Below are 26,134 nucleotides of genomic sequence, written 5' to 3'. Positions count from 1 at the left end.
ATATCGTTTTGTGCTTTGCATCGTTTCTCCATTTGCAGCGCGTTTGATGATGCTGCATTTGTTTTTGTTTTTTTGCAGCACGTTTTTTCATTTGCACCATGTTCCTCTTTTTGTACCTCGTTTTGAGTTTGTGAATTTGAATCCTTTCTGTACTTGAAGCCGTTTTCCTTAACTGAGACGCATTAGGACGTTGCAGTGCGTTTGGTCCTTGTCGGCCACCGTACATAACTGCTGTCACTATGCAAATGACAAAGTTCAAGAATTTTTCTATTTTCTGAAAGGTGTGTTAAAAGTCTGTCTTGTTTTGCACAAATGTCTTTATTTTAAACACACACAAAAACAACTGTACAGGAAAAAATGGAAGAAAAAAAAACAATATCAAAATATTTGCAGTAATCCTCATAAAGGTTCCATTCTACAGAAGCACCAGAGCGCCCGTGCTGCCAGACCACAAACTGGCGATTTGCTGCGTGTTGGTTCTGTCTTTGTGGGGGTAGAGGTTTCTCAGGAACAGCAGATTCCTCATCAAACAAGAGACACAATTGTTACGATACAAATGTAAAAAAAAAGTTAATGTATGTGTCTGGTCCTTGTCGGCCACCGCACAAAACGGCGTTCTTAACGGCCTTTTATTCGGCAACGCGCTAAATCAAGCTCGATTTATGGTTCCTATGGCTTGCCATACACCCCTCCCCTGCGCGTCATTCCAAAGCACCGTAGACTTTGCTGCTCCGGTTTATCCAAACATGCGCGTAACTGGAGCGCGCTGGAGACGCGTCCCCTGCTCCTCCGTCGGGACACCATTGTCGTGATGTCCAGCCGAGATCCATGGCATTATTCTGCTGCTTCTTCTCTCCTCCGTCCTCCTCACAGCCAGAACCACGAACATGTGGAACGAGTCGTGCGGGGAGCAGCTGCAGGAGTTCGGCCGGCCGGAGAAGATCCTCATCGGGGCGATGCTGGCGGTCATCACGGCCGTCACGGTGATGGGGAACACGCTGGTGGTGATCGCGGTGTGCGTGGTGAAGAAGCTCCGCCAGCCTTCCAACTACCTGCTGGTGTCCCTGGCCGTGGCAGACCTGTCCGTGGCCACGGTCGTCATGCCGTTCGTGATCGTGACGGATCTCACCGGGGGCGAGTGGCTCTTTGGGGAGGTTTTCTGCAACATCTTCATCGGGATGGATGTAATGTGCTGCACTGCTTCTATAATGACTCTGTGCGTCATCAGCGTGGATAGGTGAGTTTATAAAGTTAGTTGGAGCTGATTCGACACCGTTATTTGTTGTCTATTGCGGTGGCACCACATTTACGCACGGTGCGTAAATGGAACGGTGCGTAAATGTGGTGCCAGCGCTAAGATAAAGAGGCAGATACAGTCGTGAGCAGTACACGAGTTGTAAAAAACAATCAGGGGGATGGTGGATTTTATCATATGGGTACAGATAATTGTGCTGATTACAAATAATATAATATATTACAAATAATAGCAGTGACCAAAACACCTGCAGAAATACTGCAGGAATGACATAGCAGCAGTTAAATGCAGCCTTGTGTAAGCTTTAAATATCCACTGGGCTTACATCAAATACATCAAAACACAAAAATAAAAAACAGTTTTCTGAACTTATCAATATGACTCTGTCCTAAAAATGGATTACTGCAAAAACTCAAAATCTTAACAAGAATATTTGTCTTATTTCTAGTTAAAATGTCTCATTTTAGTAAAAGAATCTTATTACACACACGACTCATCACTGGAAAAAACAACAATTTTCATCTGTTTCAAGTAGATTTTCACTTGAAATAGGTAGAAAAATCTGCCAGTGGAACAAGATTCTTTTTGCTTGTAATGAGAAGATAAATCTTGTTCCACTGGCAGATCTACTTATTTCAAGTGAAAATGTACTTGAAACAGGTGAAAATTGTCAAATAAGTTATTTTTCTGGTGTTATTTTTCTGGTGATGACTCTAAATGTTGAAATAGCAGTAAAACCACATTCATTGATGAAATGACATAAGGGATGGAAAGTGGGGATGACAGTTTTACAGGGGGGAGGATTTTGACTGTTTTTATTTCAGGGGGGATGATTTGGACCGTTTTTATTTCAGGGGGGGATGATTTGGACCGTTTTTATTTCAGGGGGGATGCCATCTCCACTCAACTCCAGTACTGTCTATGTGGTGGCACCACATTTACGCACAGTGCATGAAGGAAGTTGTGGTGTTAAAAAAAATGTCATTTCAAAGATCAACTGCACACAAATCACCCCAGTGGTGAATCTGGTGACGTCAGCAAACCACAAAAATCAATACACATACAGTGTAAATAATTATTCTACTGATTTATTCGCCAAACTCAGACCACTGACTGTCTGACCTTCCAGCTGCTCTGACCTTTACAGATAATTGCCATCATACTACATTTGTCAGTTGTGTAAATAGCTTATACCCAAAGTTCATTTCAGACAACTGAAAGGTTTTTCTGTGGCACTTTATACATAAACATAAGAATTATTACACTGATGTTTTACACCAGCTCACTGCTTCAAATGTATTCATGAAATTGAAGCCCCTAGTGCAGGGGTCTTCAACTAGATTAGGCCGGGGCCACATCTGCAAAAGGACTGTAGGGAGGGGGCCGCACTGGAAAATTTGGGTGTTTTCAAAATGTATTTTGCACTCAAAGACAAAGATTTATGTATATATAATACATTTGTGCTCAGGAATGAGCAGGAGAATATATCTGTCTAGTTTACATATGAATTATGTATTAATTGTCTCCAGATTTAGTCATTGTGAATGTTAAATATAATATTCAGATAAAGAAATATTATTTTAAATGCAAGTTCATTTTGAAACCATGCATTGTGCAAACTTAATGAAGTTGATATTGACCTACTTTTAATAAAACACGCCATAATGACAAAGCACCACTTTCCACCAAGATTTCCTTATTTGAATATTATATTAAGCATTGGGCACAAGCATTTCAGTCCATAGTAGCCAGTTTGATGTTATAAATAAGGAACCAAAATATTAACCATAAGCTCCTTTATTTATGACACATCTGTGCATTATATCAGCAAAACAAAACAATCGCATGAAATTATAGGAGGCTTAGAAGTCCGTCTGAAATGCAAAGTCCTCATTTAGAGATTCAAATGAAAAACATTTCAGGCCAATCCTCGAAGCCTAATGATGTAAACAAGTCCTCTATAAACGGAGGTTAATAACAAATAATGTGACAAAAACATTATCACTGTGCAACACTGGCAAAAAATCCAAAGTAGTAAAAAACATCAGAGATTAACATGTACAAACACTGTCCAATGAATCATTAACCAACTGAAAAGGCTACCAAGCATCTTTTATTAACATAATGCGATATGTAAACCATGTTAGTTTCGCTTACCGGCCGGAAGTGACGCCGATCGATGGGGACAACACTACTTTCCCTCCCTTTTTTGAAATATGACCAGGGGCCACATAAAAGCTCCTGGCAGGCCGCAAGTGGCCCGTGGGCCGCCAGTTGAATATCCCTGCCCTAGTGGCTCCCAGTTGGTTTACATTAACACTTAAAGCAGGGGAGGAACGTTTGAAACGCTGCCACCCTTTAAAATCCCATCCTGTATCTCTATTTCAGTTTTCTGGACTCAGTATTCGTAAAACCAGAGCTGACCCTGAAAGCGTGTGAGAAATAACACATTTCCATCACTCTCACCAGCCAAAGGGAAGTAAACAGGGACTGATTGTTGTCGTGTTCGGCCTCAGTGACTGTAATGAAGACTAAAGCTGATTGCAGTATTGATGTTCCCATTATTCCCTCCTGCTCTCCCACTGACTGTTACCTGAGAAGATTCACCCAGAAATCCTGCTCTGTTTGGATGAGCTGAGAACCAGGGACTTAAGTCTGCCCAGAACTCGAGTTGTAAAAAACAATCAGGTGGGATGGTGGATTTTATCATATGGGGACAGATAATTTGTGCTGATTACAAATAATATAATATATTACAAATAATAGCAGTGACCAAAACACCTGCAGAAATCCTGCAGGAATGACATAGCAGCAGTTAAATGCAGCCTTCTGTAAGCTTTAAATATCCACTGGGCTTACATCAAATACATCAAAACACAACAATAAAAAACAGTTTTCTGAACTTATCAATATGACTCTGTCCTTCACAGGATAAGTAAAATGGATCACTGCAAAAACTCAAAATCTTAACAAGAATATTTGTCTTATTTCTAGTTAAAATGTCTCATTTTAGTAAAAGAAATCTCATTACACTTAAAACAAGAATCATCACTGGAAAAAACAAATTTTTTCACCTGTTTCAAGTAGATTTTCACTTGAAATAAGTAAAAAAAATCTGCCAGTGGAACAAGATTTTTTTGCTTGTAATGAGAAGATAAATCTTTTCCCACTGGCAGATTTTCCTACTTATTTCAAGTGAAAATTTACCTGAAACAGGTAAAAATGGTCAAATAAGTAATTTTTCTGGTGTTATTTTTCTGGTGATGACTCTAAATGTTGAAATAGCAGTAAAACCACATTCATTGATGAAATGACATAAGGGATGGAAAGGGGGGATGGCAGTTTTACAGGGGGGATGATTTGGACCGTTTTTATTTCAGGAGGGGATGCCATCCCCCCTCATCCCCCCTCGTCCCCCCTCAACTCCAGTACTGAGTATGGCCGAGGGGCTGATGGCGTTATGGGATGAACTGGATCCCAGATTTCCTGCTGTGAGGGTGAAGCTGCTCCATCAGCTGGAGCTGACAGATGTATCAGATGTACGAGTGGGCGTAGGATTCTCTTCTTCTGCTAGAACCATGGACTGGATCACAGATATCTGTGGTAGTAAAGCTGCTCGGGTCAGCTACAGATGTACGAGTGGGCGTATCGGGCTCTTATGCCAGAACCATGGACTGGATCCAGGAATCTGAGGAATAGATGGCTCACATGGGTCACAGCGATACTGAAATAATATTGTAATCTTGGATTCCCGGGGGGCATAATGTGTAAAATGAAGCGAAGAGCTTGAAGTGATGCAAATTAGGATGGACTAATTAGGATGAGGGTTAAAGATTCCCAACAGGCATTTTACTTGCAAAACAACAAAGGTTTACTCTTCCTACCTCACAGGGGAGAGGATGTACGGTATGCACGGATCCAAAGGTTTCCTGGTGGAGAAAATGATCCAATACTTCTGCTAATCAGTCCATTTCCCAGGGAAAACAAGGTGGATTTCCAAAAAAGCTTGAATTCTGGGTATAAAAAAAGAACTTTTGACAGAAGAAGCTTAGAGACGACATGAGCTTCCCTGGTTTTCTTAAGCACTTTGTTCCAGCCTTCCCATTTAATAACAGACTACGTCTTTCAAGCCTTTAAAAAACGTTGTCTTCGTCTGCGTCAGCAGGAGGACCCTGATGACAACGGTGTCCCTTTAGTCATTCAAAACCTGAATTATATCAGCTCATTTATATGTGATATAGTGTTACATGCATCGGCATCTCTATCAGTAACCACGCAGGATCTCTTTCCAGCTGCTTTTTTAGCTCATACTTAGGCCTGTGTTGAAAAAATCGATTTTCTGATTCTAAATCGATTCTCATATTAATTCCTAAAAATCGATTTGAATGTCTAAAGATCGTTTTTTTTTTCATTTTTTTTTATTAAAAAAAAAAAATATATATATATATATATATATTTTTTTTTTCTTTTCGTTTTCATCATTACATTTTTGCCTGGTGAACTTTAATCCCAGTAGTCCCAGTAGTTTTGAAAACTCCTGAACTAAATGAACTTTTCTTTAGAGAAAATGCTGGACATTTCAGCTTAAATTTCTAAATGTTATATTAGTTCAATGAAGTTCATATTATCTATATTTACTATAGCTTGTTTGGTTTCTCTGTTATCGGACACAGTTACACAGACACATACCTGAAAAATGCCGGTGCTTCATGTCCAGCTGTGTCTGGTGACACAATAAATCAGACAAGCTAAAATAATTTGTTTACTGCTTGAGCTGTTGCAATTGCTTTCTTTTTTTGCACTTTAAATGGATATTGAAATGCCTATGCCTATTTCTTAGTTATTTCACAATAGTTATTGTGAAATTATTATTTCAATAGTTATTTTTATTGTCATATAATCCAGGCAACACTAACCCAAATCAATATCGAATCGGATCGGATCGAATCGAATCAAATGGTGATAATCGATTCTGAATCTTAAGAATCGGAATCGAATCGATTCTTGTCATTTGAATCGATACCCAGCTCTACTCATACTTATTACATACTACTTACTACTTACTACATAGTTCAGCTTCAGTTTGCAGGGTGTGATGTCATTGGTAAATTGTTGAACAAGTTTAGGGATTAAGAAACACTGGACAGATGATTATATGGTGATTATTGGATATTTAAGGGTAAATCTCAAAAATCTAATGTTTTTTTTTTTATAACATTTTCATGTATATTATTATTTTTCATGTCTAAGGTCATGTATAAAAACAAAACAGACAAAAGCACCCCGCCCTCCATAATAGAAATAACAAAAAATAAACAGTAGATTAAAAAAGCTACAATGCAAAAGAGTTTATTTTTATATTTTGTTTTAACACAAAACACACAAGTTTTTTTTAATTGGAGAGATAAAGAGATATTAATGATCATCAACATGTTAGGATTTCATGAAATTGTTAAAGCTCAAAGAATTTAACACCCGTGGGCTCTCTCTTCATATTCAAAGTAACCTCGTATTGATTAAGACACGGAGCCAAACCCCCCCTGGTGGTACAGGTAGACTAGATTAGAGGTTAAATACGATACACATAGCATTGTTGGAGAGGAGACGGTGGGTAAAAGCAGACGCTTAGCTTTGGGGGATCTCACCTGTGACCTCGGCTTGACACCCCAGGGAAAGGAAATGAAGAGTTGGAAGTGACACGTTAAGGGGTCTTTCCCGTAGCTGGCTCCACCAATGAAATTCATTTGCAAAGAACACCCCCCTTTCTAGTATAAAAAGGAACTGGATCGATGACCGGGTGAGCATTACTCTCCTACCCACTTGGTCTGAGACAAATGTACCTCTGGCCGGAAAACCTTGTACCTGACACATTAAAAGTTGTATTAACCTGTGATTCTATTCCACTAGTTTTCTTTTGGTTCACCAGACAAACGAACACAAATCTTTCAATGATGAAACAGACAAGTGATGTTTTGAAACAGATTACCTGAAGGAACGTATAATCAATCAATCAATCAATCAATCAATCAATCAATCAATCAATCAATCAATCAAACCTGAGCATGTGGCTGAAGCTCTTAGCTCTGTCGTAAGATAAATAACAGTCATGTTGCATTTTGAGTTTGGGACTTTTTATAGTTTATTTATTTATTTATGTATTTATTTATTTATGTATATATTTATTTATTTATGTATGTATTTATTTATTTATTTATTTAATGTAAGTTGTTAAATTCCTGGAAAAGAAAAAAGTCAAGTCATTCATGAGAGAAACTATTCAGTTTATGGATAAATATTTAGGGCCCGAGCACTGAAAGTGCGAGGACCCTATTGTATCTGTGATGTTTATTATTATTATTATTATTATTCTCGCCGTAAATAAATTGCCTTTTTGGAGGCCTTAAAATGCTCGAAAACTCACCAAATTTTGCACACGCTTCCAGAGTCGCGTAAAATTACGTATTTTATGGGCGACAGGCATGGGTCCACAAGAATGGGCTCTATAGCGCCACCTATTTTATGTTTTTTGACGAGCCCCACAATATGGTTTGACTTACAGCACTGACCTTTATGTGAGTATTATATTAGACAAAGAGCTACAAAAAAGTCTTTTGGACCCATGGTCTAAGTTACACAGGAAGTCCGGCATTTTGAACAGAAAATGTCATTTTTCATGAATTCTGATCATTTCTAGGCCTCGTACTTTAACGAACTCCTCCTAGAGATTTTATCGAATTGGCTCACAACTTGGTTTGTACAATCTATACACATGGCCGACGCTAAATTGCGAAGCTTTTAAGTTTTCAGCAGAGGGCTTGACCGTAGTGATTCGGCGAAGTTTGAGGTCATTTTTAAGCTTCGCCATCAAACATCAATTGGCTGTAATTCAGCAATACATGATTTGATGTGGTCGAAAACGTATGTGTATGATTGTAGGCTGAGCCTGAAGACATCTATGGTGGAATATTCAGGATCGGTTGTAGCACCACCTGTTGGCACCAGGAATTGTCATGTCTTGTAGTATGCATCTGTGCTCCAAGCGAGATGAGATTAATGATCTCAAAGCTGGTCACTTTAATAGGTAAGACATTGACGATGACTGACAGAGAAAACTGTACGTTCTTATCGAAGGGCGTGGCCGTTAGAGGGTGTCAAATTTTGGTGTCTCGCCATGAACATAAAAGTTGTTGTAACTTAAACATAATTGGTCAGAATTAACCCAAAATCAATACATGTAATCAGGCTTCCATTCTGAACAAGTGGATATGACAATCTTGGATTGAAATCCATAGCGCCACCTTTTGGTCAGGTATACATTTTTCATCAAATTATGTGCTGTCATTGCTGTTTCGTTCATCCAATGTTAAAGCAATCAACACATATGATTGTCAGTATGTTCCTTATTGACCGTGTCGCGTATCGTGGTCAGAACTTGAAAGGAATTGGCATTTTTCGTCACTCTGAATTTTTTGGTAAAATAATAATTTAAAATCAGAGGTTTTGTTAAATGTCAATTAAATGTCAGATTTATATACCTTTCAACATGACTAAAAAATCATACACTGGTACCTATAGGTTTTTTTAAAGTTTGTAACTCTATTTTTTTCAAAATATGAACTTATTTTAAAATAAATCACATTTTTTTTTCTTATGTCCTTTCACCTCCGTAACTCCCTAAATATATTGTTTAATGTGTTGTTTAAAGCTACAGTTAATTCTATGAAATTGTGTCGAACATTATTATTTTTAAATAATATTTATGTTCGATCAGTCTGTCTGACAGGCTGGTCTGATCCTTCTCTGTCAGCAGAGTAGAGGAGAGGGGAGGGGAGGGGCTGCAGCTCCCGCAGGAGGACGGGGGGAGGGGTGGTGGGGGGGTGAAGGGGCTTGGGGGGGCGTTGCGCGCGCAGCTCCCGCGGGGGGAGGGGCTGATGTTCAGCGCGGCCGCCATCTTGGTCGAGGCGCCGCATTGACTGCCTGAGAACGTCGGGCGTGGCCGCCATCTTGGATCGGTATCGCTAGGAGGTGTCTGCATAAGTAAAATAACTATAACTTGCTTAATTTTCAACCGATTTTCACGCGGTTTGCTTTGCTACAAACGGCAGACATGTAGCTATGATACAGGATGCTTGATGTACGTTAAATATGAAAGCTTTCATGCTAAAATACGTTCTGCAGGTAGTCACACTTCAGGTATACACACATAAGCAAGCCTTTTATTATTTTAATATTGCTGATTATGGTTTACAGTTTAAGATTCACAGAATATTCAAATTTTTTGAGATAGGATATTTGAGTTTTCTTAAGCTGTAAACCAGTGGTCGGCAACTGGCGGCCTGCAGGCCAAAATTGGCCCGTCTCCAATAATATCTGGCCCGTCAGATGACAATTGAAAATCTGATAAATATATATATATATATGTTTTTAATTATTTACTATCACAAACACGACAATTTCATAGAGAATTCGAAGCCTTTATTTAGAAAAGATAAAATAAAATAAAAGTAGAATCTTCATGATTCCGGACGCACACAATTGTGTATAGTTCCCTGTCACCTGTAGCATAGGGGGGCCTTAATTAGAGGTGCACACAAATATTCAGGAGTAACGTAGGCACAGACTCCCGACAAAACTCCTGGAGCTGTTCAAATGGTAAGACGTACTTGCTTGCTTTAAAGTGATTTGTTGTGGTTTTAACTGTGAAAAATACAAATGATAACTTACCTTGAGTTTTGCTGTTGGTCTTTTAAATGGTAAAACGTCCATTATATGTGTAAAAATACTAGGAAAATCCGCCTCATTTGCATATCCTCTCACTCGCTTCAGCAGACAGAGCTGCTGCTCCATGTGCACTGACTACTGTGCTACTGTTCATATCATGGGTTTTTCATGTGTTTAATGTCGTTCTGTGTATTTTAAAGAAGGACTGCATTTGTTAGTAGCTTGGCAGAAAATAATATTATTATCACCAAGTTACTTAAGCGGTTATAACGGAGCCACAGAGTAGCGCTAAAGCAGTAATAACACACTAATAACAGTCTGTAGCAAATTCAAGTTACTTTATTTAAACTAATGACTTTCTTAAATTACTTTTTTGTACAAGATATAATAGTATAATAATACTAGTAGCCTATAGATAAAGGGAAAAAAAGTTTTGTTTAGTAGAAAAAAAACATGTTTCGCCTGATTGATGTGATGTTCTACCATTCAGTTGCTCCGAAAAAAATTGGCCCGAGGCCAAACTTACTTGCCGGTGTTGTGGCGGATTCAGCCCCCCTGCCGTGAAATGCCCCCCCTGTTAGATATTCACTAGATATATCTCGAATTAAATCCAGACCTTGAGCTTCAGCGACCAGCTTTATTGAACAGCCTGCACACGCACCAACGTGACAACAGTGCCCTCTGCTGTTAACTCCACACATGCAATCCTGTCTCCTGCTAATTATATCATCAGTATATGACATCCCCCCCTTACTTAGGATTGAACTCAAACTCTACATAAAAAACTGAAAACATTTCCATACCTGGACATTGCTTTTAAACATTTTTTTTTTTAGAACATCCTTCACTTTTTTCTTATCTTTTAACAGTCTCCATCTTAACCTAGAACAAACATCACCGTCATCCAACTACAACTGTGGAACCCTGTTTCCTTTACACGTTTATCTACTTTATGATAAAGTCAGTTAGTCTCTGGGGCAGTTTTATCTGCCTATGAGGTCTCTCATACTTGGGTGTGAGAGGCTCAGGTATGATCTTCTCAGTGTGAGTCTCTGTGCTGGACTCTGGGGTCTGTCTGTTCCCGTGCTCCACCTTCTCAGTCCATGTCATCTGTGTTTTGTTGGTTGATTGTGGAGCCGGGTCCTCAGCATAGTACTTTTTGACAAATGTGGTGTTCCTGGAGTATGTAGCTCCGCTTGGTGACTTAACAACCACATTGTTACCGTCCTTACTGATTACCTTGTGTGGTGTCTTGTTGAATGTAGTGGAAAACTTGTCTACCTTATCTTGCTTCAGTAAAACCTGATCTCCAACTGTTACGTTTGAGTGTTTTGCTCTGCTTTTATTGTCTGTGTAGATCTTTGACTTTGCTTTCCGTTCAGCGTCTGTGTCTCTGGTTTCCAGATCTCTTTCTGGTGTTGTTATATCCGGGAGCTTTCCTCTGATTTTCCTTTTGAAGAGCAGCTCTGCAGGGCTCTTTCCTGTTGTGGAATGATCGATAGATCTGTAGATTGTGACATACTTTCGAAGTTCCCTTTTCCAGTCCAATCCTTCAGATTGTGCAATGCGTATCCTCTTCATCAGTGAAGCATTTTGCCTTTCCACTTCACCGTTGGCTTGTGCCCACTTTGGTGTCGTTTTCACATGTCGTATTCCATTTTCCTGACAGAATGACTGGAACTGTGCTGACATGAACTGAGGCCCACAATCAGATCTAATGGTGATGGGGAGCCCGTGACGACTGAAAATGTTCTCTAGACTGTCTATCACCTTCTCTGTAGTAGTTGACTGTAAAATATCATATTCATAATATCTGCTGTAATAGTCTATGACTACCAGTATAGAATGTCCTGTTGGTAGTGGGCCCAATAAATCAGTAGCAACATCTTGCCACGGCCCATCTGGAAGTGCTGTAGGTCGTAGTGGCTCAGGTACATCGGGTCGTGCTACTATCTGGCATCCGTGACATGATTTCACATGTTTTTCTGCAGCCCTATCCATTCCTGGCCACCATACTTTACTCCTGAGGTGCTGCTTTGTGCCTACTATGCCTAAATGTCCCTCATGGGCCAAAGCTAGGGCCCTGGCTCTGAATGTGTGTGGCAGAATAATACGTGTCCCTCTCAACACTAACTGTCCAATCACACACAGCTCATATGCTATTGGTGCATATGCCTGGCACTTGTCAAAGCAGCCGCTTTGTACAGCATTTCTCACCTCTCTTAGTTCTTCGTCTGTTGATGAAGCCTCCTCAACTTCTCTCGTAGTTAGTGCTCTTGGGGTGGCATTCGTGGCAACAAACCTCACATATTCCTCAGCTCCATGTTTGTGAGTCTGCTCCATCGCACTTATTCCCAGCAGTCGTGATAGGGGGTCTGCAATATTGTCTTTTCCGGGAATATGGACCACCCTAAAATCATATGGTTGGAGCCTCAACACCCACCGTTCAATACGGGCGCATGGTTTTGATGTGGGACTGTAAATGGCCTCCAGGGCCTTGTGGTCTGTCACTAAGTCAAACTTTTTTCCATAAATGTATGGGTGCAGTCTTTCACAGGCCCAAACTAAAGCGAGTGCCTCTCGCTCAGTTTGCGAATATCTCCTTTCACAGTCTGTTAAGCTTCTGCTTACATAACATATCGGCACCATTTCTCGCTTTTGTTCTTGTACTAGAACTGCTCCTATGCCAACTGGTCCGGCATCTGCTATAACTTTGGTGGGAGCATCTTTGTCAAAATATGCCAGAGTGCCAGCTTTAGCTAATTTTTCCTTAAGCATTCGAAACGCTTGCTTCTGCTCTGGCCCAAAATGAAATGGTGTGTCTTTTTTAGTGAGTCTCCGCAGCGGCTCTGATATGCTGGCAAACTGGGGTATGAACCGGCTGCTGTACCCAGCTAAACCCAGAAAGCTGCGTACCTCTGATGCATTCTCTGGCTCCCGTGCCTCAGCTACAGCTCTCACTCTTTCTGCCGTGGGGCCGATGCCCTTTTGTGAGAGTAGAATGCCCATGAATATTAGCTTGTCCATGTTGAATTGACACTTGTCTGCATTTAGTGTCAGCCCACAGCTTTCCAGCCTCTTCAGAACAGCATGGAGTCGCTGATCATGGGTCTCCTGGTCTGGGGCATGAACAATGATGTCATCAGAAATATTCTCCACCCCTTCGATGCCGGTTAATGCCGTTGCAATTTCATGCTGATATTGTTCACTTGCTGATGAAACACCAAATATGAGTCTTTTGTACCTGAAAGTACCGGCATGTACAGCAAATGTGGTGATACCCCTCGACTCTGGTGTGAGCTCTAGCTGGTGGTATCCCCACTTCAAGTCCAGTTTGCTGAAAGTGACTGATCCATTCATCCCTTGTAGAAGCTCATCCACTGTGGGAATTGGGTGTCTTTCTCTGATGATAGCTGCGTTTGCTCTCCTCATGTCGAGGCACATCCTGATATCATCCTCAGCTGCTTTTGGGGCGACCACGACCGGATTCACCCACGGTGTGGGTCCCTCCACTCTCTCAATAATGTCCATTTTTAGCAGCTGATTTATCTTTTTATCTACTGCTTCCCTTAGGTGGAATGGTACACGTCTCAGGGGTTGTGCCACAGGTGTTACCCTCTCATCAATGTGTAAACTAATCTGCTTAGTATTAAGTTTACCAACCCCCTGAAACAGCTTTGGGTATTGTTGCTGTATCTCTGATTTTATATCAGTCACTCTGGATATGTTTGCACCCACCCTCAGTACGCCCAGTTTGATGGCAGTTCCTTTACTGAGTAGTGGCTCTCCTTGTCCTTGTATTACTGTGAACTCAGCCTCAGTGTCACGTTTTCCTATGCTTATTTGGCACTTGAACACACCCTTAACTGGTATAGGCACCTTTGAAGAGTATGGGTACAGTGGTTTGCCAGCTGCCTTGGAGGAGATACATTTTATCTTTTTGTCTTTAAGCATTTCCCAGGTGTCCTCATCGACTATGTTACTTGAAGCACCTGAGTCAATTATCATAAGTAACTCTACACCGCCAACATTGAACGTGACCCTCTCTGTGTTAGAGTAACTGTCCATTACAAATGCATAGTCTCTATCTTGATCCTCTGTTTCTACACATTTTACTGTCTGTTTGGTTTTACCTTTTGATTTGCACATTTTGGCGTAATGGTCCTTTCCATTGCATTTTCTGCATGTTTGTCCTCTCGCCGGGCAGACTGGGTCCTTGGCGAAGTGATCTTTATGTCCACATCTGAAGCACACTTTCTCTCTTCCCTCTTCACGGGAATATGATGTCTTCCTCGGGAATTTTCCTCCCTTTTTGTAGACCCGATTCACTGCCTCTCCCCCTGCTGCACCGCTGTCGTCGCTCACCTTCATCGCAGCCATCTGCATCTCTACTCGTTCGCACTGTGCCGCTACCTCCAGAGCGCGTGCCAGTGTCAGGTTAGGCTCCTCCAGTAACTTTCTCTTAACATAGTCCGACGTGCACCTGCTCAGCACGGCATCTCTCATCTGATTATCCATGTCTGCAGCGAAAGCACAGTCTTTAGCAGCCTGGCGTAATCTCGTCACAAACTGCTGTACTGTTTCTCCCGGTTTCTGTGATATTTGATAGAAAGTCTGGCGCGCAAATGCCGTATTCACCTGCGGTACGAAGTAATCATTCAGTGCAGCAACCGCCGCATCATAGTCTGCTGGTCCCCCCGTATGTAATAATGTTGAGAAAACATCTTGTACATCCGTACCGGCGTGGTGTAAAAGCAAAGCCCGTCTTCTTTGAGTCACCTTAGCTTCCACATCGTCATCCAGGATTAAGCCTTTCCCGTCCGCGTACAGCTCAAACGCAGTTAACCATCTTGTCCAGCGCGGTCCCAACGTGGCAGGCTCTTTGTAGCAGTCAAACTTTGGCAGGGAGCTATCCATCTTCCCTGACGAGTTAACTACACTTTTTCAGATCCTGCTATGACTGTAAATTGTCATCCTCGTCGCCATTGTTAGATATTCACTAGATATATCTCGAATTAAATCCAGACCTTGAGCTTCAGCGACCAGCTTTATTGAACAGCCTGCACACGCACCAACGTGACAACAGTGCCCTCTGCTGTTAACTCCACACATGCAATCCTGTCTCCTGCTAATTATATCATCAGTATATGACACCCCCTCGTCATACTTTCCCACAATCACAGTCACAGATAACAAAAATCGGGTAAATGGTTATTGATGTCATTAATTAATAGCCTGCTTACTGTGTTGTCTTCCATAATATTTGTAAATATATTCTTTCTTTCTTTCTTTCTTTCTTTCTTTCTTTCTTTCTTTCTTTCTTTCTTTCTTTCTTTCTTTCTTTCTTTCTTTCTTTCTTTCTTTCTTTCTTTCTTTCTTTCTTTCTTTCAACGAAAGGAGGTCCTTTTTGCCCCCCTAAACGGCCCAAAAAGTCACCAAATCTTGCACACAAGCCAGGCATGGCGAAAAATGTGATATTTAATGGTTTGCATTAATGGGCGTGGCCTAATGGCTCAACAGCGCCCCCTTGAAAACTTTGTGCCTCAAGCCCCACAATACGGTTTGACGTACATGCACGAAAATTGGTACACACCTGTATCATGTCGCAACTTAAAGAAAAGTCTATTTGCGCCATGGCCAAAACCAAACAGGAAGTTGGCCATTTTTAATTAATTGTGTAATTTTGGCGCAATTTATGCCATTCCTTCCGCAATTAATACGGCCCGAACCTTAACGTGTACCCAGATGTGTTATACATCAAAATTTGCGTCTCCATCCTGCGACTACACGCATTACTTTTCTCTTTCAAAAGTGTAACCGTGACAACGCAAGATGCCAAAAAGCGCGCCTCCCCTTCATCTGATTGGTCCATATTTGATTGTTCTCCAAAAGCCACCAAATTTTGCATGCAAGCCAGGCCTAGCGATAAATTTGATATTTCATGGTTTGCATTAATGGGCGTGGCCTAATGGCTCAACAGCGCCCCCTAGAAAACTTTTCTCTGCCATAACTTTTGAAAGGTTTGACATAAAGAGTTGTGGGTGGTGTCATGGGACTCAACATTGAGTCCTTGACCAAAATTGGTGACAATTAGCCCAGTCCCTTTTTCTGATTGGTTGTCCCTATTTCATGCTATAACTTTTGAATGGTTTGACATAGGAAGTTGTGGGTGGTGTCATGGGGCTCTGTAATGAGTCCTTGAGCTTCTTTGGCCTTAATTAGCCCCGCCCCTTCTTCTGACTGGTCGTCCCTTTTTTCTGCTATAACTTTTGAATGGTTTGACATAGGAAGTCGTAAGTGTCATTTCTGATATGCTTATGGGGGGCGGTTGACGTGAGTGCGAGGGCCCGTTCATCGCTGCTTGCAGCTTTAATTGTACTTGAAACTAAAGATGCATAATGCAAACCTGACATTTACTTTTAGTTCAGTTTGTGGAAAATGGTTGGCCTGGCTTTCTCTTTAAAACTTAAACAATTATAAAGCATTACAAACTGTAACAATAGGGCAACCGCACAGCATTGTTTTGTATTTTGTGTCTTTCAAATAAAAGATAATTTTTTCTAGCCATACAGGACTGCAGGCGCGTCATTTCCACCGGGGACGGTGGGGACGCGTCCCCACCACTTTGTCTGACGAGCAGATTTGTCCCCACCACTTAAAAAAAGAATAATAATAATAATTAAGTAAGACGCGATTTGTCCCGTATTTTCATTAACGCCCCATACACACGTCTGTCACACACACACATCAACACTAAATTTATCAATAATGAACAAAATAAAACACAGGAAACATTAAGGCCGGCAAAATCTTAGTGGCGGGACAACAGGACCTGCTGCGTCTGTGCCCATATCTTTATATGTGTGTGCCAGACAGCGGGGAGGACTGAGCTTCACCTCCAGGTAGGAGTTGGGAATTGGGAATTAAAAGTTGCGTTCTGCAGGCCCGGTTCTACGAGGGTGCATCAGCATTGCACCCTCACTTTATGTGTCTTCATGCTCAGTTGAAAAGACGAAAAGTCTGAAAAAACTGACAAATGCGCCTGATTTATGGTTCCGCGTTAAATCGACGGCGTAGCTTACGCAGCGTCGCGTACCGTACGTTCGCATCCCTGCGTATCCTACGCCGTACGATTTGCGTTGGTGCAACGCGGAACCATAAATCAGCCAGTGCCCGTCACTGATCTGCTTCCAGCGCGCAGTTTCCTGCACCAGCAAGACGCTGCTCTCTGCTGCTCCGTTAACACAAAGTAACCGTGGATATTCGGAAGTGGTTCAGCACAACGACATAAACAAGTTTACAGGACTGTCTCAGAAAATTAGAATATTGTGATAAAGTCCTTTATTTTTCTGGAGTCCAAAAATGTCATACATTCTGGATTCATTACAAATCAACTGAAATATTGCAAGCCTTTTATTATTTTAATATTGCTGATCATGGTTTACAGTTTAAGATTAAGATTCCCAGAATATTCTAATATTTTGAGATAGGATATTTGAGTTTTCTTAAGCTGTAAGCCATGATCAGCAATATTAAAATAATAAAAGGCTTGCAATATGTATATGATGTTTCCGACGACCTAAATAAGACCGCGCAGATGGCTTTTAATATGGGGACAATATCGCGTCAATACGCATCATCTAATGCAATGCCTATTATTTATCATGAAACCTCAATTCGGAAGTAATGGGCCTAGCTCGTACCCAGCACTTTTCAAACCTTACTCAGGTTTATGGTAAATGTCCCCAGCACTTCTGAAATCAAACTGACGCCCATGCAGGACTGTCTCAGAAAATTAGAATATTGTTATTTTCTGTAATGCAATTACAAAAACAAAAATGTCATACACTCTGGATTCATTACAAATCAACTGAAATATTGCAAGCCTTTTATTATTTTAATATTGCTGATCATGGTTTACAGTTTAAGAAAACTCAAATATCCTATCTCAAAAAAATTGAATATTCTGGGAATCTTAATCTTAAACTGTAAGCCATAATCAGCAATATTCAAATAATAAAAGGCTTGCAAATATTTCAGTGGATTTGTAATGAATCCAGAATGTATGACATTTTTGTTTTTTTAATTGCATTACAGAAAATAAAGGACTTTATCACAATATTCTAATTATCTGAGACAGTCCTGTATGTTCCTCATTCAAGGTTGTTAAAAAAATACTGCTATCATATCGTATCGTTATCGTGACCTCAATATCGTGTATCGTACCGTATGGTGAGATTAGTGTATCGTTACACCCCTAGTGTGAAGGCATGCACATTTATCCACGGCCTCCTGTCTGAATTAATATATAATATCATAAAGTCTGCACTTTGACAAGATACTGTATCCCCACTTGCAGTTTCAGGAAAGGCTCAGTGGCTTTTGTGCCCATTTCTCTTTAAAGCATATCTCCTTTGACTACAGTCGCTTTCTAACTTTTGTGAGAATAATAGGTTGTTTGTTGAATAATGCAAAGCTCTCCTATAAATGTTTCATTCATTCAACAGTGGGAACTGAGAGAAGCTTCACAGTGTGTCGAACATCTGAGAAAAGATGCTGCAAAAGGATTGGAGGTGTTCCATATGGCACAAGAAATGAAACTTTCAAGGCAAATATAACTCGGCTCAACTGTCAGTAAACTTCTGGAAGATAGAGATGGGATGCAGGTCAGACGTAAAAATACCATTAAAATGCGGTAAAGTTACCTTTTCTGCCGTGGTTCAGACTAAAGAAAGTTCTGTGTGGGAGTGATCTTCTAAAAGAGGAGTCGTCAACCCGCGGCTCTAGCAGCTCTTTAGCGCCGCCCTAGTGGCTCCTGGAGATTTTTCAAAAATGTTTGACCTTTTTTTTTCCTTTTTTTCTTCTTTTTTTCTCTTTTTTTCCCCTTTTTTCTCTTCTTTTTCTTTTTTTTTCTTCTTTTCTTTTTTTTCTTCTTTTTTCCCTTTTTTTCTCTTTTTTTCTTCCTTTTTCCTTTCCTTTTTTAATCTCGACATTTCGACTTTTTCCTCGTCATTTTGACTTTTTTCTCGAGATTTTGACTTTTTTCTCAACATTTCGACTTTTTTCTCGAGATTTGTACTTAAACATTAATCTTGACATTTCTAATTTTTTCTCGACATTTCAACTTTTTTCTCGAGATTTTGACTTTTTTCTCAACATTTTGACTTTTTTCTCGAGATTTGTACTTCAACATTAATCTTGACATTTCGACTTTTTTCTCGATATTTCGACTTTTTTCTTGAAATTTTGACTTTTTTCTAAGGTTCATTCATTCTAAGGCTTTTACAAGACTTTTCATTTTTTGCGGCTCCAGACATATTTGTATTTTGTGTTTTTGGTCCAATATGGCTCTTTCAACATGTTGGGTTGCCGACCGCTGCTCTAAAAGCACCTGCTTTTAGAGCAGCATTTATAAAAGCACCTGCAGGTGCTTTTAGAACATGTGAAAGGGAAGCGATCGCACCAGCCAGGGCTCTTACTGTACCTGACAGTGGGATGAACCCCAGCTCTCTCATCCTGTCTGTCAGCCGGCACACTGGTCTCTGGTGATATGAATTCACACACAACTCCCACGCTGGGGTCCGCGCTCTTCCACATCGGTAACGTTTGTGTGAAGATGTTGTGTGTATTTAGTCCCGGGAGCGACAGCCAAGGCTTCAGCAGCAGCAGAGACGGCTTGACCTACACCAGTGGATCCCAAACTTTTTTTGCCAGGCCCCCCTTTTGTACGTAACAGAATTTTCGAGCCCCCCCCCCGACCCCAACACAGACACAGACACATCTTTTGCATTCAAATGCGGCTGTAATTTATTTCATATATTGAACATATGTGCGAAAAAACTGTCCATCTATGTAAAAATAGATTTTCAACCTGACCAGCTCACAGATTGAAACAACAACAATACAAACAGGAGCCAAAATCTGAACATTTGCTCTACAAAAATGACACCTTTCAGTGATGTGAGAGGGCTTGCTTCATGTGTGCAAAACATTTCTTTTTTTTCCTTTTTACTGTACAATACGGTATGCATTACTTTCAACATATTTTTCTCCAAAAATAACCAGCTCCCTGAGGAAAAAGCAACAGCTAAACAAATAATCAAAATTTCAACAATTGCTCTGCAAAAATGTCAGCTTTAACTTCATGTCATTCCCCTTCTCTCTTCCCCCTATTTCCTGTCTCTCTCTCACTGCACAGATGTATCGAAGGCAAAATCTTAAAGAAATAAAAAGTCTTACATTATTATTATTTTTTTTAATTTATCTACCTTCCAACCACGTCGCGCTAGGGCTGGGGGCCGATTCAAATGTCAAGAATCGATTCGATTCCGATTCTTAAGATTCAGAATCGATTATCAAGATTTGATTTGATCCGATTCGATTCCGATATTGATTTGGGTTAGTGTTATTAAAACTGTTTTTTGAGCTGTTGCATGAATTATATGACTGTAGTTATGCAAAATATTACTACTAGTATTATATTGAGATTAAACAGCAAGTATTGGCAGCTAATGATGCTGTAAGGACCAATCAGCTCCCAGAATGCTGATAGAACTGAAACAGAAACATCATGTGGGTCAGAATTACCAAACAGATCCAGGGAGGAAACAGAGACGGATGAAATCGGTTTTATTTTTTCCCACATTCCGTTTTTATTTGTTCCATTTTCGGTCTATTTTGGTTTTTAATTTTTGAGCATTTGGTTTTTAGCATTCTTTGCAAATGTAACCCCAAGACAGAATATAAAGTAATGAAATATAGACAATTTATGCAATTATAACCTAACACTTTAATGTTTTCATACCTTTAAACATATTTAAAGGCAAAAACATGGCACCAGTTATTCTCGTGTCCAACAAAACATTCCTTTTTTGGGGATAAACAAAAAAATAACCAAAAGTTGTAATGTAATGATGAAAAAAAAAATACATAAATAAATAAAATAACCCCCCCCCCCCAAAAAAAAAATCGATCTTCAGACATATGAATCGATTTTTAGGAATTAATATGAAAATTGATTTAGAATTGGGAAATCGATTTTTTCAACACAGGCCTACGTCGCGCCCCCCCTGCAATAGCGCCGCGCCCCCCAGTTTGGGAACCACTGCTGTACCTGACAGTGGGATGAACCCCAGCTCTCTCATCCTGTCTGTCAGCCGGCACACTGGTCTCTAGTGATATGAATTCACACACAACTCCCACACCGGGATCCGCGCTCTTCCACATCGGTAACGTTTGTGTGAAGTTGATGTGTGTATTTAGTCCCGGGAGCGACAGCCAAGGCTTTAGTGCAGCCGGGAAACTTCCACCTGCAGCAGCAGAGACGACCTGACCTACACGGAGCGTCCTGTGCTGATGTGAAGTGACGTTAAGCTCCGCTCTTCCACTCTTCCAGGCTCAGTTCACTTCCCACCTGTCCACTCCGGTCGACAGGTGGGAATGAAATGAAATGTGAAGGAGCGGACAAGCTCCTGTAAGCAGTGAGCGCAGAGGAAAAGCAGTTCCTGCTTATTAGACCATGTTCCAGACCAGATATCAGCACCACTCAAGATGACCAAACTTGCTTATAATTTTTGAAAATATCCACGTCTGTAGATGATATTCTGGTATAAAACCTTCCTTAGTGGCAGCTGTATCAGAGTTATCAGCTCACGCAGTTCAGAAAATTACATTTTAGATGCTGCTGCATATCCTGGTTTAGACTCATGTACAGGAAATCTGTCAATGTTTCACAATATTGTCTTTGGTATCATTTTAAAGCGGACTTTTTAAGCATTCATTCAAGCTAAGATTTGAATCCTTCTGACCAACATAGAGGTCACTGCAGCTCTTTAAACTATAAACAACACACATTTTTACACAATTTTCGCCTAAATGGTATAATATATTTTATCCCTGTGTCATCTAGGAACAACAGAGACACAAAATACAAAAATTGGAATACTCAGAGGACCATAAGGAGTCAGGAAATGTATCACATCTTAGCTTGAATGAGAAGATAAATCTTTTCCTACTTATTTCAAGTGAAAATTTACTTGAAACAGGTGGAAATTGTCAAATAAGTTATTTTTCTGGTGATGACTCTAAATGTTGAAATAGCAGTAAAACCACATTCATTGATGAAATGACATAAGGGATGGAAAGGGGGGGTAGCAGTTTTACAGGGGGGATGATTTGGACTGTTTTTATTTCAGGGGGGGGGGGGGGGTGATTTGGACCGTTTTTATTTCAGGGGGGGTGCCATCCCCCCTGAACTCGAGTACTGGTTACAGGTGAGCTGGCAGTGTGAAATACAGTGCTCTTTTCACTGTGACTTATCTCACTCTATGACGCTGGCTAGGTTCATGTATCACACACTGATTGCGAGCTGGTCTATCAAAGATCCAAAAGTGAACAGCTTAACAAGAATGGCTTTTCTGCTCTTATATGGTTCACCCTCTGAATGAACCAGTTTGTGGCTAAACTTCACAACCCACATTTCTCCAGTTGTGCCTTCAGCTCCTGATGCTTCTTGATCTTCTAATACTTTGTCAGTGCACATCCTGAGAGGGGGAGAGATTTGTCCGTCAAGACTCCTCTCCCTGGCCCTGCCCCTTCTCAACCTTTCCCTGACCCTGCACCCCAACCTGGGACTTGCTGATTGGGCCGGAGCTTCGGGAGCTGCATGCTGGCCTGCAGTTCCCACACCCGGTCATCCCGTTGCTGCTTCCACCTGCCTGCTGTGTGCTGCTGACGTCCCCGACTCCCCCAGTCTGGCCTTCGGCAGGAGGGTCCCCCCTTGTCTAGAGACAACTTTTGTTGTATTAGACGCTATATAAATAAAATTGAATTGAATTGAATCTGTACTTACATACAGTATACAGGGGATAGCATGGTTAGTGGTTAGTGGGTCGACTCAATTGCCCTCAAAATGGAAGGTTGCTCGATCAAATCACGAGCCCTGTTACTCCCCTCATAACTGTCCAAGTTACGCCTGGATAAATAAGAATGGGTTGTGTCGGGAAGGACATCCAGCATAAAACATTTCTCATGTCAGTATGTGGAACATGATAATTCACTGTTACAAAGGTTTGGATTTTCTTGCTCAACGAATGGTTTTACATTTATTTATTTTGTTAAATTTCTCATATTATCTAACCATCTAATCTGGAGATAATGAAAGACGATTTGGGGGATGATGTTCTGCAGATTCCTTGACTTATAAACATTCAGTTCAATTCAATGTTATTGTTAAAACATCTATTACAATACAAATTGTCTCTAGGTGCTTTCCAGAGACCCAGAACACGACCTTCATATTAAGTGAGTAATGGCAGGTAAAAACTCCCCTTTAAAGGAGACCTATTATGGCATTTAATGGATATTTTAAACAGGCCTTGAATGTCTTAAAAACAATCTAAAGCTTGTTTTTTCTACATAAATCAGAAATTCAGCCTCTGAGCCATGTCTTTATCTTCACCGTTTCTAATCTGTGAGGGATCCTGAGGGGCGGGGCTATGATAATGAGGCTCTGCGCTGATTGGCTGCCCGAATGACGTGTAGCAGGGGAGGGCACAAAGCCTCGTTCTGGCGGAAGAGCAGCCGGCTGCGTAAACTATTAAACCGTGGCCCATGCGATGCGATCGAACTTCAGTGACAAAATCAATTCCATTGCTTTATTTTTTTTGTATTGGACTGTCCTAACTGGCCGCGAGTTTAACGGTTTCAGTGTGGAAAGAGAGCGTCCGATGTCACAAAGCTCAACGTGATTGTCGGACGCTCGCATGCATTTATGACACGGTGTAAACGGATCTTAAGCCTGAATTACGGTTCTGCGTTAAATCGACGCGTACCCTACGCCGTAGGCTCTGCGTTGGTGTAACGCGGAACCATATATCAGCCTTTAGTTCCCTGAAGAAGGGAACGGTTCACCTCGTCTTCACACAGGAAGATTTAATTTAATTCTAAACAGGTACACCACAGTTCTTTACTACAATTCCTCAAGACAAATGAATCATGTTAACTGTAAATAAATCACAATACTGAATTTTCACAAATGGCAACTTTATTGTTAAAAAAAAAACACAAGTTATATATAAATAACATGTATGCACAATTGCTGGCTCAAGGAAGGACCGTGCGTCTTCTGAAGGTGTCGTTGAACAGTTTCAGGTGCTTGGGAGATCTGAAACCATGAACAGAAGAAAAATGTATTACGGTACTAATAGAGCTCCGTAACACGGAGTAATACCGGAGCTAAGCTAAATACTTAGCCCCTGCAAAGATCATACTTGTAAACAAATATAAATAACATAAAAAAATAACGTCACACGAAAACTGCTCTCTTTGTGGAATAACGATGGATTTGTCAAATGTCACATTTGACACCCCTGGTGTAAACTCTAGATAAATACTAACGTTTTAAGTTTGGTTTTAAAGGTGGAGGTTGTGTCAGCCTCCTTAACCCAGATTGGAAGTTAGTTCCATATTAACGGTTCCTGATAGTAGAACGCCCGCCCTCCAAATCTACATTTGGATACTCTAGGAACTACGAGTAAACCTGCACTCCGAGAACGGAGAGCTCTGCCAGGAACATAAGGCACTATCAGGTCTTGTAAATATCACAGAGCTAGGCTGTTTTGGGTTTTATATGCAAGTAATACAATTTTGAATTGGATTATAATTTTACGGGGAGCCAATGGAGTGAGGCTAACACTGGAGAGACGTGGTCTCTTGTTGATTCCTGTCAGCACTCGCACTGCTGCATTCGGATCAGCTATTTAGAGAATTACTTGGACATCCTGCTAATAACACATTACAGCAACCTAGTCTACAAGATACAAACGCGTGAATTCGTTTTTCAGCATCACTCTGAAAGAAGATGTGACAGAGGTAAACAAAGGCTGTCTTACAAACCTTATTGATATGCTGTTTAAACAATAAATCCATTAAAATAGACAGACGGATACCTGCACAAACATAATTTTGAGTTATGTGCATAATGTGTATAAGATATCTGTATTAGGGCACAAGCTGCGTCCTTCAGTTACAGTTGCAGTCTTCAATTAGCCACCTCTTATCTTCCTCACAGACACATCACTCTTCATATACGTTTATTGCTATGGAACGTTATTGTAATCATCAATTCCTTCTTCATTCATTACCCAAGAGTATAATGTAATGGAAATTGGATGTAGTCCAAGGCAACATTGCAGTTTATTATGACCCCCCCCCCCCCCCCCCCCAGATGCTGTGAAGGCAGTAATTTATCCCAGCTGGGAAACTGGGATAAATTACCTTTTTGACCGTAAGTTAAAATCCAATCTATCATCTAAGGTTACTGGTTGCTGTATTTAGCTGTTTGATTATACCGAGAGTCTTAACAGCTATAAGTTGAACTGGACATGAGATTAGAAGGCTTTGGTATCCTGAAAAAAAGCCTGTTAACTCTATGATGAAAACATAGAAAAAGCCCAGTGAATCAACTTTTGGTTTCAAACTTTATGCTAAAAAATAAAATACTGGTATTTTGTTGTTTAGGTAACTTAAAGGCCTCATATTATGCTTTTCCTGACTTTAAATTATTAAGCCATGCAGTTGTTCTAGTTGTATATGACTTATTAATTTTAACAAAAGAAAAAAAGACTTTTAAACTTCCCTTTGGTTTAGGAGTAGTCAAAATGTGATTTTTGCTTTTTCAAAACTTCACTGACAAAACTTCACCGTCACGAGAAACCAAGTGAGAGGGGCTGGTGAGAGCGGTTGCATCGGCTCAGAACATATGGTTCTTTTTGTTTTGTATTCTTGGAATGATGGGAAACCCTACTTTAAAGAAAGCAAAAAGCAGTTTGTGAATCAAAGATAAAATGGCAATGCGTCCACTTGTCCATAAACCCGTTATGACATATTCAGATGCATAAAACCATCTCGGGGTTTTTTGGTCTTTATAAAACGAATAAACCTGAATATTTGGTCAAGATAAATATTCTTCAAAACAGCATAATACGTGACCTTTAAATGATTGAAAGTGGAAAGACTTTGAATACAGCAAGAATAAAGTAAAAATAGAACCAGAATGGAACTGCTCGTTCCTACATGTGGCTGCAGTGTTTTGCAAAGAATCATCACTCAGGCCACAGGAAAGATTATCTCTGACCTTTTGGATCTAGAATGGAGTCA

General features: G+C 40.5%; 1 protein-coding gene across 1 annotated transcript in view; it reads left to right on the top strand.

Annotated features, from left to right (window-relative positions):
• Positions 1-777: 777 nt before the first annotated feature.
• Positions 778-26,134, top strand: part of htr7c (5-hydroxytryptamine (serotonin) receptor 7c) — a 58,947-nt gene continuing 33,590 nt past the window's right edge. Inside the window, exon 1 of the mRNA XM_061729801.1 lies at positions 778-1,237. Within this exon, the coding sequence (XP_061585785.1) occupies positions 888-1,237 (350 nt within the window). The 5' untranslated portion in view covers positions 778-887. The remainder of the gene's footprint in view (positions 1,238-26,134) is intronic.

The sequence above is a fragment of the Cololabis saira genome, chromosome 9, assembly GCF_033807715.1.
Source record: "Cololabis saira isolate AMF1-May2022 chromosome 9, fColSai1.1, whole genome shotgun sequence".
NCBI classification, from domain to species: domain Eukaryota; kingdom Metazoa; phylum Chordata; class Actinopteri; order Beloniformes; family Belonidae; genus Cololabis; species Cololabis saira.
The sequence above is the reverse complement of the archived record's forward strand: the minus strand, read 5'-3'. Positions and strand labels throughout refer to the sequence as shown.